Below are 14424 nucleotides of genomic sequence, written 5' to 3'. Positions count from 1 at the left end.
CATAAGACATTTCTTAATGAATTCTCAGATGAGCGCTGCAGCACAGGACGATTTGCTTTCATGATGTGAATATTTGAGTGTCCACATGTCCAGCTGTCAAAGTGTCCAAAGGTAAGACTGACTGAGCGTCTGTGTATAGGAGTGTCTGTGTATAGGAGTGTCTGTGTATAGGAGTGTCTGTGTATAGGAGTGTCTGTGTATAGGAGTGTCTGTGTATAGGAGTGTCTGTGTATAGGAGTGTCTGTGTATAGGACTGTCTGTGTATAGGAGTGTCTGTGTATAGGAGTGTCTGTGTATAGGAGTGTCTGTGTATAGGAGTGTCTGTGTATAGGAGTGTCTGTGTATAGGAGTGTCTGTGTATAGGAGTGTCTGTGTATAGGAGTGTCTGTGTATAGGACTGTCTGTGTATAGGACTGTCTGTGTATAGGACTGTCTGTGTATAGGAGTGTCTGTGTATAGGAGTGTCTGTGTATAGGAGTGTCTGTGTATAGGAGTGTCTGTGTATAGGAGTGTCTGTGTATAGGAGTGTCTGTGTATAGGAGTGTCTGTGTATAGGAGTGGTTGTGTATAGGAGTGGTTGTGTATAGGAGTGTCTGGAGTGTCTGTGTATAGGAGTGTCTGTGTATAGGAGTGGTTGTGTATAGGAGTGGTTGTGTATAGGAGTGGTTGTGTATAGGAGTGGTTGTGTATAGGAGTGTCTGTGTATAGGAGTGTCTGTGTATAGGAGTGTCTGTGTATAGGAGTGTCTGTGTATAGGAGTGTCTGTGTATAGGAGTGTCTGTGTATAGGAGTGTCTGTGTATAGGAGTGTCTGTGTATAGGAGTGTCTGTGTATAGGAGTGTCTGGAGTGTCTGTGTATAGGAGTGTCTGTGTATAGGAGTGGTTGTGTATAGGAGTGTCTGTGTATAGGAGTGTCTGTGTATAGGAGTGTCTGTGTATAGGAGTGTCTGTGTATAGGAGTGGTTGTGTATAGGAGTGTCTGTGTATAGGAGTGTCTGTGTATAGGAGTGTCTGTGTATAGGAGTGTCTGTGTATAGGAGTGTCTGTGTATAGGAGTGTCTGTGTATAGGAGTGTCTGGAGTGTCTGTGTATAGGAGTGTCTGTGTATAGGAGTGTCTGGAGTGTCTGTGTATAGGAGTGTCTGTGTATAGGAGTGTCTGTGTATAGGAGTGTCTGTGTATAGGAGTGTCTGTGTATAGGAGTGTCTGTGTATAGGAGTGTCTGTGTATAGGAGTGTCTGTGTATAGGAGTGGTTGTGTATAGGAGTGTCTGTGTATAGGAGTGTCTGGAGTGTCTGTGTATAGGAGTGTCTGTGTATAGGAGTGTCTGTGTATAGGAGTGTCTGTGTATAGGAGTGTCTGTGTATAGGAGTGTCTGTGTATAGGAGTGTCTGTGTATAGGAGTGTCTGTGTATAGGAGTGTCTGTGTATAGGAGTGTCTGTGTATAGGAGTGTCTGTGTATAGGAGTGTCTGTGTATAGGAGTGTCTGTGTATAGGAGTGGTTGTGTATAGGAGTGGTTGTGTATAGGAGTGGTTGTGTATAGGAGTGTCTGTGTATAGGAGTGTCTGTGTATAGGAGTGTCTGTGTATAGGAGTGTCTGTGTATAGGAGTGTCTGGAGTGTCTGTGTATAGGAGTGTCTGTGTATAGGAGTGTCTGTGTATAGGAGTGTCTGGAGTGTCTGTGTATAGGAGTGTCTGTGTATAGGAGTGTCTGGAGTGTCTGTGTATAGGAGTGTCTGTGTATAGGAGTGTCTGTGTATAGGAGTGTCTGTGTATAGGAGTGTCTGTGTATAGGAGTGTCTGTGTATAGGAGTGTCTGTGTATAGGAGTGTCTGTGTATAGGAGTGTCTGTGTATAGGAGTGTCTGTGTATAGGAGTGTCTGTGTATAGGAGTGTCTGTGTATAGGAGTGTCTGTGTATAAGAGTGTCTGTGTATAGGAGTGTCTGGAGTGTCTGTGTATAGGAGTGTCTGTGTATAGGAGTGTCTGTGTATAGGAGTGTCTGGAGTGTCTGTGTATAGGAGTGTCTGTGTATAGGAGTGTCTGGAGTGTCTGTGTATAGGAGTGTCTGTGTATAGGAGTGTCTGTGTATAGGAGTGTCTGTGTATAGGAGTGTCTGTGTATAGGAGTGTCTGTGTATAGGAGTGTCTGTGTATAGGAGTGTCTGTGTATAGGAGTGTCTGTGTATAGGAGTGTCTGTGTATAGGAGTGTCTGTGTATAGGAGTGTCTGTGTATAGGAGTGTCTGGAGTGTCTGTGTATAGGAGTGTCTGTGTATAGGAGTGGTTGTGTATAGGAGTGTCTGGAGTGTCTGTGTATAGAAGTGTCTGGAGTGTCTGTGTATAGGAGTGTCTGTGTATATGAGCGTCTGAATGTGGGAATGTCTGAGCGTCTGTGTATAGGAGTGTCTAGTGTCTGAGTGTGGGAGTGTCTGAGTGTAAGAGAGAAGAAGTGTTGGAGTATATGAGTGTCTATGTGTAGGGGTGTCTGAGTGTTGGAGTTTATGAATGTAGGAGTGTCTGTGTGTGGGAGTTTCCAGTGTGTGAGAGTGTATGGGAGTTTCCAGTGTGAGGGAGTTTCCACAGTGTTGAAGTGTATTTCATGTGGATGTTTGTGTGCTTACGCTTGTGTTTCTTTGTAATGATTTTTGGTGGTGCAGCTGAATTGATTTGTCAATAGCGAACACCGAACTGCACATTCACACAGGATCAATCTGAAATTCACTCTCATGTCAGAACATGTACAGTAGACTTTAACTAAACTAAACACACACACATCTGTTTAGAGCACATTATCTATCTATCTATCTATGGTGTAGATGTCAAAGCTGCTGTTATACAAAATCAATCAACCTTCAATCAACCAATCAGGAGTGAGAATTCAACAAAGCTGTAGTGTTTTATTTACTTTTTTTGTTTATGCTAGAAATGTGACAGCTGGTGGGTTTCTTTAATGCGGAAAAGTGATTGTCTTCATCCTGACGCGAACTCATCACCTCACAGCACCGCGGCAGGAAACTCGGAGAGACGCGGAAAAGTAAAATTTCGACAAAGCGACTGTGACGCTAATTGATTCGAGCATAAAGGGCAGCCCTAACGTCGCTAATCCCCATTTTTCAAATGAACAAGCACTGAGTGAAAAGGATGTAAAGGAACACGATGTTTCCTGTAGAAAGCTTCACCGATAAAAGAAAGGCGATAAAGGAAACACGACACGAGGTTCGTCTGGAGCTTAGACAGCTGTAATAAAAACTTCAAAAAATTGGGGCAGTAACCAAAAAAAACCCTCCACAAATAATACAGAAAGACCAGGAAAGAGTGTAGTCAGGTTTCAAAGGGCTGCGTGAGTTTCGGAGTGCGACCCTGCGAGATGCCAGACATGAAAATGTTCTTGAAAAGTAGAAAAAGTAAAAATTGGAGCTTACCGAGACAGAGAGGTGCCGGGTAGTTCCATCTCCTGACGGGTCCTGGCATGCACGTTATATACCCACTTCCCTGCATACAAATCGAAAGAAGTGTTGAGGTTCACAAAGACAAAGGAATCAGTGTTCAATGAAGGAAACACAATGTGTACACAAATGTGTAATAAAACACACAAAGGACAAATAGCAGAAAACATATATATAAATATAAGTAAGGGGTGTAACGAAATATATACGATATATTCGTATTTCTTTTTACAAGAGGAACATCGTTAAAATCCCGCAGGAACGTATTAAGTGGTGGATTGAAGGATGGAAGTCTGCTGAAATCAGTAGAACATTTATGTAGATCATATCTTTAGAAAAGTTCATATTAAATCTAAAACACAAACAAATCTGTCTGTCTGTCCGTCCGTCCGTCCGTCCGTCCGTCCGTCCATCCATCAAGCATTGGGACACCTGCCTTTTCCAGCCATATGTGGATCTTCCCCAAACTGTTACCACAAACTTGAAGGCACACAATTGTATAGAACGTCTTTAAATGCTGTAGCATTTCCCTTCACTTGAACTAGGAGACCATGTCAACCATGACAATACCCCTGTGTATACAGTCAGCTCCATGAAGATCTGCTTTACATGGGTTGGATGTATGTGGAAGATCTCCTGCTATAGAGCTCTGATCTCATCCCCCAGGCTTCCCCACCTCATTTACATCAGTACCTGAAAAACACCCTTGTGGCCAAATGGATCTCCAAAAAAATCTCCACAACATCTAGTGGAACATTTTTCCAGAAGAAGGTCTGGTTATAAGCATATATAGAACAATATTGTATATTATTATTATTGATTTATTTAAAATGTATGGTAAGATAAAAATGTGAAATTCTCTTATCCGTCCTGTAAACACGAGAACCAATGAGACGCTGTGCAAGACATTCCAAAATAAATGTCTTGTTCATTCGTTTCTAATAAATACAAATCAAAGCAGCTCTCATTATCATCACAGTGAAAAAAAAAAGCGCTCTCCCGCCTCCACCATCCTACGTATCTGGGACGACGCTCGACCTTCTGCCCCACGTTCATCTGCTTCACATCAGCAGAGCAGATTTATTTTAATAGATCCTATAAATATTGACAATACGTGAGAGAATATGTGCATAATAAATGCGGTATGGTAAAAAAAACAAAACAGAAACCAGCTTTGTGACTTTGTGCCCACCTTCAGCGTGTATCCCTGCTCGCACTGGAAGGAAACGACGTCCCCGACGATATACCGCTCGCCAATCTTCATGCCGTTGCTGGGAGTCTGCGGCTCCGGACAGGAGTCCAAACCTATCGCTTAGGACACAGGAAACTCTCTTCACTTGTCAGGCAGTCAAAAAAAAACCCCAGAAAAAAATCACACCATTGCTTAAAAGAATTTGTTGATTCATTTGAGCGATGCTGCATTATTGTCACCATCCCAGAAAATCTCTAGGAATTCTTAGAAAGAATTAAAGCAGGCATACCTGAGGCATATGCCTTAAAAAAAATTTTAAGGCATACCTGCGTACTCCAGGTGAAACCCCGCCCCTGAGACGCTCATGTCAGTCTGAAACGTTAGGTACAGGTTGTTGGATGTGCTGTTCAGAAGCGGTGGGATGGTGATTCCTGAAAACAACACGAAACAAATACATTTAACATGTTGCACATGAGCCTTTGAGGACTTCATACGATGTTGACGTTAGACAGAATGTCTCGGTTGTGTCAAACCTGTCAGCGATAAAACATTAATGCAAAATTTTTTCGAACTGATTTTACAATATCAGTAAACCAAAAGTCATATCAGTAATACAATACAATACCCGTAAACAAATCAGTAATACAATAAATACTGTATATGAAGGTATTGTCCAAATGACAATGCAGATGCGTTCCAATGATCCCTTTGTATCGTAAAAATATCATATATCAACACTAGAGGGCGACCGATAGTGGATTTTTTCTGATAACGATAGCTAGGTCCGAACCGACTAATCAACTGATGTAAAATAGTACTCAATTTTATTTATAAAAATACCCAGAAAATAACAGTACTGAATTATGAAAAGTGCTATTTAGCATTATGATGTGCTAAATGAAATAATATAATTTGTAATTATATAAATAAATCGAATTATATAATTAATAAACTTTTTATTATAATTAATAAATATTATATAGCGATTAGTTATAAAAAAACGAACACTCTAGTGGCCGCTCTCGTAATGACAATGAACCTTCTCTGCTGCTCTAGCAAAGGACGCTACCTGGAAAAACTATCGTTGCGGATTTTTGCAGATAGCAATCAACTAGCAGTGCCGAATAATCGGTTAAGCTCTATTCGAGACGTGGCCTAGCTCCACAGTACAAAAAAAACTTTTCTGAAATAAAATAATTTGGTTAATAAACAGCTACAAACTACGTTCGTTCACGACACAGCTGATGTAGATTTAGCCACGCCCATAAAACTCAACAGAAGAATACAACCAGGAGTTAACTCCAACAGCTGCATTGCAAATTTCAAATCTAAACACAAAACCATGCAAGTCATTTTGCTTTAATTGAGAGACTAAAATAAAGAAAGAAAGTAAATAAGAAAGAAAGACACACCACGTCTGGCTTTCGAATCGGTATTCATATAAATTTAACGCATGATCTGTATTCTGCCGATACGTCTATATTTCTCCATCCAACCTGCATCTCGTCTGTATGTTAATTAAGTTGCAACTCTTAAGATATTCTGTCTTTCTTCAGGGAAATGATGACTCGGCTTCGAGGTACCACTGAAAGAATCCTCAACATCAGACGTGAGGGGATACATTAGCATCAGCTCTGAACAAACTTTGAAAGCAAATACAGTTCGTAAACATCAGAAGGTCACGGACAGTTTTAGAAAACATCCTGAATAAGAAAAAAACCTCAGTAAGTCAATGATTTTGATAGAGAATCACTTTGCTGGCCCTGATGACCTGCTACTGAGGTACTATGAGAAGAAAAGTGTGCCGTTATGGTAAAACACTATGCTATACTACTACTGTATTTATCTGCACAGTGACACCAGTAAACCCACGTCAGAACACTAGCACATTATAAATTAATTTATTATTATAGCACGACCCTGAGTTATTGATTACATTGCTATACTTTATTCAACTCTTTTTTTATATAAGGAAAAAATGCATTTTGAAAAACCTTTACTGATAAACTGCAAAAGATACAAACCAAACATTCACATTTTACAATGAATGAAATACAAAAAAAATATTTTTAAAGGCTTACTGACTAAATATTCAACATCGGTGGACAATAACAACGGAAATCTATTTCGTTACTGTACTTGAGTAAATTTTTTGAGTTTCTGTACAGTACTGAAGTATTTTCATTTGGGGAGACTTTTACTACTTTTTCTCCTTTTTTTGACTTCACTACATTTCAAAGTCAAATATCTCCCTTTATTTACATTTACATTTGCGGCATTTGGCAGACGCCCTTATCCAGAGCGACATACAAAAGTGCTTTAAGTCTCTAGCAATTAATAAATCTAACCTGGTATGCAAGATTACAAACTTAATATAAATATACCTCTTAAATTCTACAAAGCAAACTTGGAAAGTGCTCATACCCAACTACGTTAAGTAAAACCCAGAGAGTTGTAGCTTATTGGTTAAGGCTCTGGGTTACTGATCAGAAAGGTGGGAGTTCAGGCCCTGGTCAAGCTGCCAGTCTTGGGCCCTTGAGCGAGGCCCTTAACGCTCTCTGTGCTCCGGGGGCGCTGTATCATGGCTGACTCTGCACTCTGACCCTCAGCTTCCTAACAAGTTTTTATATGCAAAGAAAATAATTTCACTGTGTCGTAATGTATATGTGACAAAGACTAAAAAGTCAGTCGTTCCTTTTTATTAGGGAGCCTTTTTGTTTTGATCGGCGCTCTGTGTATCTACTGATCACCAACATCCAGTTCAGCATCAGTTCAACATCAAGGAATGAACGATGGAAGAAACTCCAGCCTCGAACTCGCCACAACACACACGGCCTCATTTCTGTGATTTTTTTTAAAGTAATTTAAAAGTAGTTTTTGGGTTCATGATAATTGTAATAGAAATGAATCAGTGTTTGAGTCATTAATATCATTCTATTAATAGATCAGAGTGCTGAGAGTCACATTAGAGTCAAGTACATGGTTTGATATTTAGTAGAGCACTAGAGGGACAATCAAAGAACCTTAATTTATAACCTTTTAATCTGTGGGGGGTTTTTTGTTGCCAATTTAGAGCTAATTTAGTGTGTTTACTATTTGAATTTTGTACCATCATTAAAAAACCCAAGTCATTGTTCAGAAATATGAAGACAAAAACTATGTAAGTTGATGTTTGGGCGCACGTTTGAGAAGAAGAGACGGGTTAAATGGGACAGGAAACAGGAAGTAGAACTGAAGGCTGATACATGGCTACTTGGTGACCCTCGGAATAACATCAAATTGTAAGTCCCATGTAACTGCACTATTATTGTTAAGTTCTCTTTTAGCTCGCAGCTGCATCCGTTTTGCGTGCGATATAAATGCGTTCCTTGTCAGACGAGTTTATTAAATAAACCCGACAAGGACAATATTAGCATTTTGGATTTCTCTGAAATTCCCACGTTGCCTGTCAGGAGAAATTCGGCTTCACCAGCTACATTTTAAACCTCTGCTAATTTAGGAAGACAAACATGATTTTTAATCAGAACAATAAAGTTAGTTTATTCAGTCAGCTACTCGACAGGCATGAGAGGACGTTTGTAAATATATTCCTGTTTACTCGGAGAGAACTCATTGGGGTTGACAGTGAAATCATTTCACTTCAATCTGCATGTCATTTATTAGCAGTGACAAAAGCTTTAAACGTGCAGTAGCAGGGAATCTTCTTTAGAACATCAGAAGAACTCGATTCTCACGTGCGTCTCTGTCGGAACATTATAACAAAACCATAATGAATTCTCGATTCTGATTGGTCAGGACATCCTTTATAGTTCTAATATACGATATATATATATATATATATATATATATATATATATATATATATATATATATATATATATATATATATATATATACAGTACAGACCAAAAGTTTGGACACACCTTCTCATTTAAAGAGTTTTCTTTATTTTCATGACTATGAAAATTGGAGAGGCATCAAGGCATCAAGGGCTATTTGACCAAGAAGGAGAGTGATGGGGTGCTGCACCAGATGACTTGGCCTCCACAGTCACCGGACCTGAACCCAATCGAAATGGTTTAGGGGTGAGCTGGACCGCAGAGTGAAGGCAAAAGGGCCAACAAGTGCCAAGCATCTCTCGGGGAACTCCTTCAAGACTGTTGGAAGACCATTTCAGGTGAACAGGTTGACAGGTTGCATCTCACAGGACAGTTGCTCGCATCTGAATCCCTTGTTACTACAGTAGACATACTTTGAAAGTTAATGAGAACGACTCGCTTGTTTTGTTTCGCATATTAAGAATTAAAGTGCTTTCAAAAAGAATTTTTCAGCACAAAACAGGAAAAAAATACCGAAATCCATCAAACCCTACATGAGCCTTCAGTCCTACTTCATCAACGAGCCGTTTCATCATCCACGTCCTCGCATCCGTCTCTCGCCAAACATTGCTTTAATCTCGCGTTTGCCACCGAAGCAGATTAAATGTCAACTTGTCAACAATCCCCACTTCCGCGTGCTCGCATTACCACCCTGCTGCTTACGAACCTGCCGCACGCATCGCGCCCGCCAACGTCTCGAGTATCGATGGGCTTCGGATGACAAACAAACCTCTTGAAAGCAAAGTGCCATATGGTGCGAGAGGAATCCTCTGGATAACCCCTCTTGAGTTGAAAAGCAGCTGAGACAAAGCGAGTGTTGAGTGTACAGAAGGGCTGAGGGACTACAAAAGTGCTCTGGATTACACAAAAGCACAACATCTACGCATCATAGTGTGCGGTCGCGAGCGTGATGAAGAGGGAACGAATCCGAACCATGCATTTACAGCTGGCGCCATGAGATCGCCCGCCGTTTTCACGCCAGCGGATCTTGGCGATCGTCCTACCTGAGTAGCTGCCAAGTCTCGGTGCGTTACTGTCAACACCGTCGTAGAAATCCAGAGAATCCCAGTTGTGCTCTGTGGAAAACGTCACGACTGTGATCTGGGTGGAAAGAGAATGCACCGATGTCATGAACCGATCAATACTTCAGCTGTTAATAATGTTAAACTCAATAAACACTGTGTCTCCTTGGGGTTGTAACATTACAGGAAAATCATCATACAGGTTGGTGGATATGTGGATAATAGTCATAAATGCCATTATTTCATTTATTTTTGATGTACAGAGGTAAAAACATGGCAATACTGTGGCGTTTGCATGTGGAGGCTGTCAAAAGTGTAAAAACATTTAGTCTTTTATTATTTATGGGACGTATTCCTTTCGTTCAAAGCAAAAGCCAAACACACAATAACTGGATAGTGAATGACTGGAAGATACTTCTATGAACAGATTAATCTAAATTTGACATTTTTGTCAAATGCAGAACAGGAGAGAAGATGTGATCAGACGCCCCCCCCCCCCCCCCCCCCACACACAGTCAAACATGGAGCTGGGAGCTTAATGTTTTGTTGTTGTATTGGAGCAGGAAAGGTTGGAGACTTATTCCAGAAAGTGAAAAAGAACCAACATGGCAACCGTTCTATACCATGCAGTTCCGTATAGAAGCGTATTATCCAAGCTTCGTTAATCGCACGTTGATACAATTAGTGCCTGTAAAATATATTTGCGTTAATTGTTTACCTGCAACGTCATGGCACACTGTGTTTTATTCCTCGCTTACTTGAATTCCGGCTCCTTCTGGAACGAAGACCTTCCAGACACAGTTAAGGTGATTGTCATAAAGTTCAGGGTAGCCAGGGGAGAGGATGGTTCCTCGGCGTGCTGTTAGGACACCTCCACAGGGAACTGAAGTGTGCACACACACACACACACACACACACACACACACACACACACACACACACACACACACACACACAGTAAAACACGTGCTAATGCAAATGCAAAAACGATGCAAATGCAATGCAAGACAGCGGGATTCAAGGGATAAACCTCGGAAAGCAAAATTAGTGTAAACAAAGTATTGATGTCTAATATTACGTAGGTTTTTGTGGAACAAATGAACATCAGCTCATGAGAAAGGGAAAAGTCAGGAGGTGTTTCTGCAGGTAATACTGTATTTTCCATCTTACAGAATTAAAACATGGGAATTTTCCACATATGTTGGAGGCACACACAAGTATATGTCTATGGATACGCTAGCATGTCATTTTTCCATCATTTGAACTAGGAGACCCATGAAGATGTGCTCTACATGCGCTGGATGTATGTGGAAGATCTCCTGCTGTATGTGAGCGAATGTGAACGCTATGAACAAGACCTTCTCACCTCAACCTCATCAGTACCTTAGTTTACTCCCAATATCTAGTGAAACATCTTCCTAGAAGAATGGAGGTTATTATAACGGCATACGGAAACTAAATGAGGAATGAAACATTCGACAAGAAGCAAATACAAATCTTACGCTCAGGTGTCACCAAACTTATGTCCCTACAGCGTACAAGACTACAAATTTCTTTGAGTGATCTTCCCTGTAACATCCTCGTGACTAATCTCTCTCAGGCTATTTAAAAATCCCAGCTGAAGTCCTGGCGTGTCTAAGAGCCATGGGGGGGGGGGGGGGGGGGGGGTGTGGATAAGTACTCCACTATTAATGTGACTTCGGCCACGCTATTAATCAAAAGCTACTTTTTCATCCCTCAGTTCCTTCGTCCTGGAGTTTATGAGTACATTTCCAAGCTTCTGCTTCGTACCTTTTTTTTTTTTTTTTTTTTTTTTTTAAAGCCTGCATCTGATCTACATAAAACACATTACAGATTCATCGTTTTCTATTATTCAGTCACGCCCCGGAATGAGTCGGTCCTGCCGCCTCTGCAGCGCTGAGAAACAGAGAAAACTCAACAAAAAAAAAGCAATTCTGAGAAAAGTACTAGTGAACATGACTTTCAGCAGCGTTGATTCCGTAAGGCCGAGACGTCTTGTTGCGGTGACGGAGCTCCACACACTGCAGGTGTGCATGATGTCATAGGCCATGCAATGTTCTTCACTATCGTGTAATGTAAAGATGATTTTTGTGATAAGAAGCTTTTTTGAAATGATCTCCCAGGATAGTTAGGAAGATTTATGATGATATTCGATCCACAATAATGCCTGCTCAAGGTCAAAAGTATTCAGACACCCCTTTTATGCGCGGTTTCAACACGAAGACAGAGGCACTCAAATGTATAAAAACTCTTTATATCCGGTTGCATAGAATTTTCTCTTCACTTGAATTAGGAGAGCCAAAACTGTTCCAGCATGACAATGCCCCTGTGAACAAAGCCACGGAAGATCTCCTGCTATAGAGCTCCAAACCTATTGAACACCTTTGGGACCAGGCCTTCTCACCTCACCTACATCAGTCCCTGACTATTCTTACACTCTTGTGGCTGAATAAACATTATCCCAAAAGAATGGAGGTTACTATAACAAAGTGTGGAACATTATGTTCAGAAAGAACATGAAATCTTCTGGTCAAGGTTGGTCCTAATTTTAGCTCATATAGTGTAGAACATTATGAGAAGCTGTTTGGAGATTTTCAGATGTTTGTCTTAAGTTCAAGAGCGAAAAAAAGAGAAGCTGGTGAGGTAAAACCTTCCTATAACTTTCAATAACTCTCCAAGATTAGCTATCATCATCATCATCATCATCATCATCATCATCATCATCATCATCATCTTCGCATAAGCAAGTCGCTGGAGTGTAATACACTAATTCGTTTCCTTGAACAGCACGACACACGGTGTGTTCCAATCTTTAGTGAAAACCCAGTGAGTCACTGTGGAATGAACCCGAGGAAGAAAAGAACGCCAGAAGAATGAATCATGGAGAAGAAATGATGAATTTAGTGCTTGTTCTGGTGCCTTCTGTTTTTTATTTACTCTCACACCTGCGCTGATGTACGCCATCAAGAGGATCTGACTGCGTTATGCAAATCTGATAGGGGTAAAAATAAATGAATGTCTTCCTAAAATGAAAGAAAGAAAGATAGAAAAGAAAGAAAGAAAGAAAACCTGTTTGCTACTTGACACATGTTCAGATTGACTGAAACAGAATTATTTGCAGGGGTTTTTTTTCAATACAATAATATAAATTCCATTTGCCTGGAAAGATCTGTGAAAATCTTGTGAAAAAAAAGAAAACCCATATAAATAAATAAAAATCCAGCCTTGAAAGCAATCCCCCCTTTCTGCAGGAGCCTCATTATTTAATTCCCCTTTTCTGCGTTGCCTTTTTTTTCGATGGCCGAATCAATGCTATTATTCAGCGCACTGCGGTTTCCCGGCGCATCTATATTCCGTCGGTGAAGTGCGTGCTCCGGCGTGTTCCCATGATAATCAGAGCGGCTTCCAGCCACCTTAATGTCATCATTAGTCGCCAGCGCTGCGAGAGAAACGCCGCCCCATCTCCACAATACGCCACGGAGACGCCTTCCTGTTTCCTGTGGTTTCCAGGATGTTTTAGTTCACCTGTGGGTTTGAAGTGTGATGATCTAATGGGAGTTTTAGGGACGCTGGTAATGATGACATGCTCTAATCGTTAATTAAACCCAACTGCATATCAGTGGATTTGTTCTGACTGAGATGTCCAGTGAAAATACGACACTGATGTAACACCAGAGAATACATAGGTCTAAAAAATAACCAGTGATCACGTGGAATTTTTACGCCTCAATTACATTATTTTTCTACGACAACTCAAGGTTCTCCTACACACCATTTAATCAACTGACATCCAAAATTTGTACCCAATTATGACTGTACATGCGGCTGACCGTCCACCGCCTGACCGTCCACCGCCTGACCGTCCACCGCCTGACCGTCCACCGCCTGACCTTTTACCGCCTGACCATCCAAGTTTTTTCAACAGTGACGAAGACCTTGTGCATAATCCTGGCACTAACATTTCTTCTTCTTGTTTTTTGCATTAGGTGTCGCCACAGCGGATTATTCGTCTCTATACCACCTTGTCCTCTACATCTGCCGCTTTAAAACCAACCTGCATTTCTTCCATCACCACATCCAAATACCTCCTCTTTTAGCCTTCCTTTTTTCTCCATCCTCAGCTTTTTTATTATACCCCAGATCTCCGAAATGTCCAATCTGCACGGCCCCTCTAATAAACTCCTTTATAATCCTGTCCATCCACACCATTCCTCAGCATCTTCAACTTACAGCCACCTCCAGCTTCGCCTCCTATCTTTTTTGTCAAACTGACATTGGAGATCACAGGTCACCATATCAACAATCGTGTTATCTTTAACACTAATATCTATAATCTTTCTTTCTTTTTACGATGTATCGCATCGGCTGTTTCCCTGAATGACTTGTTGGATAGAAATTATAACGCACTTTATGGATGGTAGATTCAGCACCACGGTCAGAGGCACTGCTCTGGAATACACCTTCTAGTTTGGGAAATGTTTGAACCAGATATATTTTTGAAGGGAGAAAGACAGGAGGAATAAAAACATGCAGGTTGGTTTCCAATAGCAACCTCCTTAAACCCCCCAACACACACAAACACATACAGTATGAACCTGACACATGTACACACTTCACCTGACAACCCAGTAATTCAGTGAGTTTGAGCCGTTTTAGGAAAAGCAGGAACAGGAGGGGAGTACAGATGGCAGCGGGAAGAAAAAAAAAACAGGCGTATTCAGTCCTCGGATGTGACTACTGAATTGAATGCTACTCGGATTTTACGCAGGAGTTCCGCTCACACAGGTGTAAATGAAGTGTGAGTAAGGGGCAAATATGCATAGAAATTAGGGCTGGTAAGATTCAGTAGTTCACTTTGGTGCGT

General features: G+C 41.0%; 1 protein-coding gene across 3 annotated transcripts in view; it reads right to left on the bottom strand.

The window, feature by feature from the left end:
• The window catches only part of csmd3a (CUB and Sushi multiple domains 3a), a 245184-nt gene that overhangs the window by 75149 nt on the left and 155611 nt on the right, over positions 1-14424 (bottom strand). For all 3 annotated transcript variants that reach the window (XM_083529477.1, XM_083529478.1, XM_083529479.1), the window contains 5 exons: positions 10298-10422; positions 9522-9618; positions 4966-5070; positions 4640-4758; positions 3424-3493 (listed from right to left, as the gene is read on the bottom strand). In XM_083529477.1, the coding sequence (XP_083385603.1) occupies positions 3424-3493; positions 4640-4758; positions 4966-5070; positions 9522-9618; positions 10298-10422 (516 nt within the window). The remainder of the gene's footprint in view (positions 1-3423; positions 3494-4639; positions 4759-4965; positions 5071-9521; positions 9619-10297; positions 10423-14424) is intronic.

This window comes from Silurus aristotelis (assembly GCF_946808225.1).
Source record: "Silurus aristotelis genome assembly, chromosome: 25".
NCBI classification, from domain to species: Eukaryota; Metazoa; Chordata; class Actinopteri; order Siluriformes; family Siluridae; genus Silurus; species Silurus aristotelis.
This window is presented reverse-complemented; position numbering and strand designations above follow the sequence as displayed.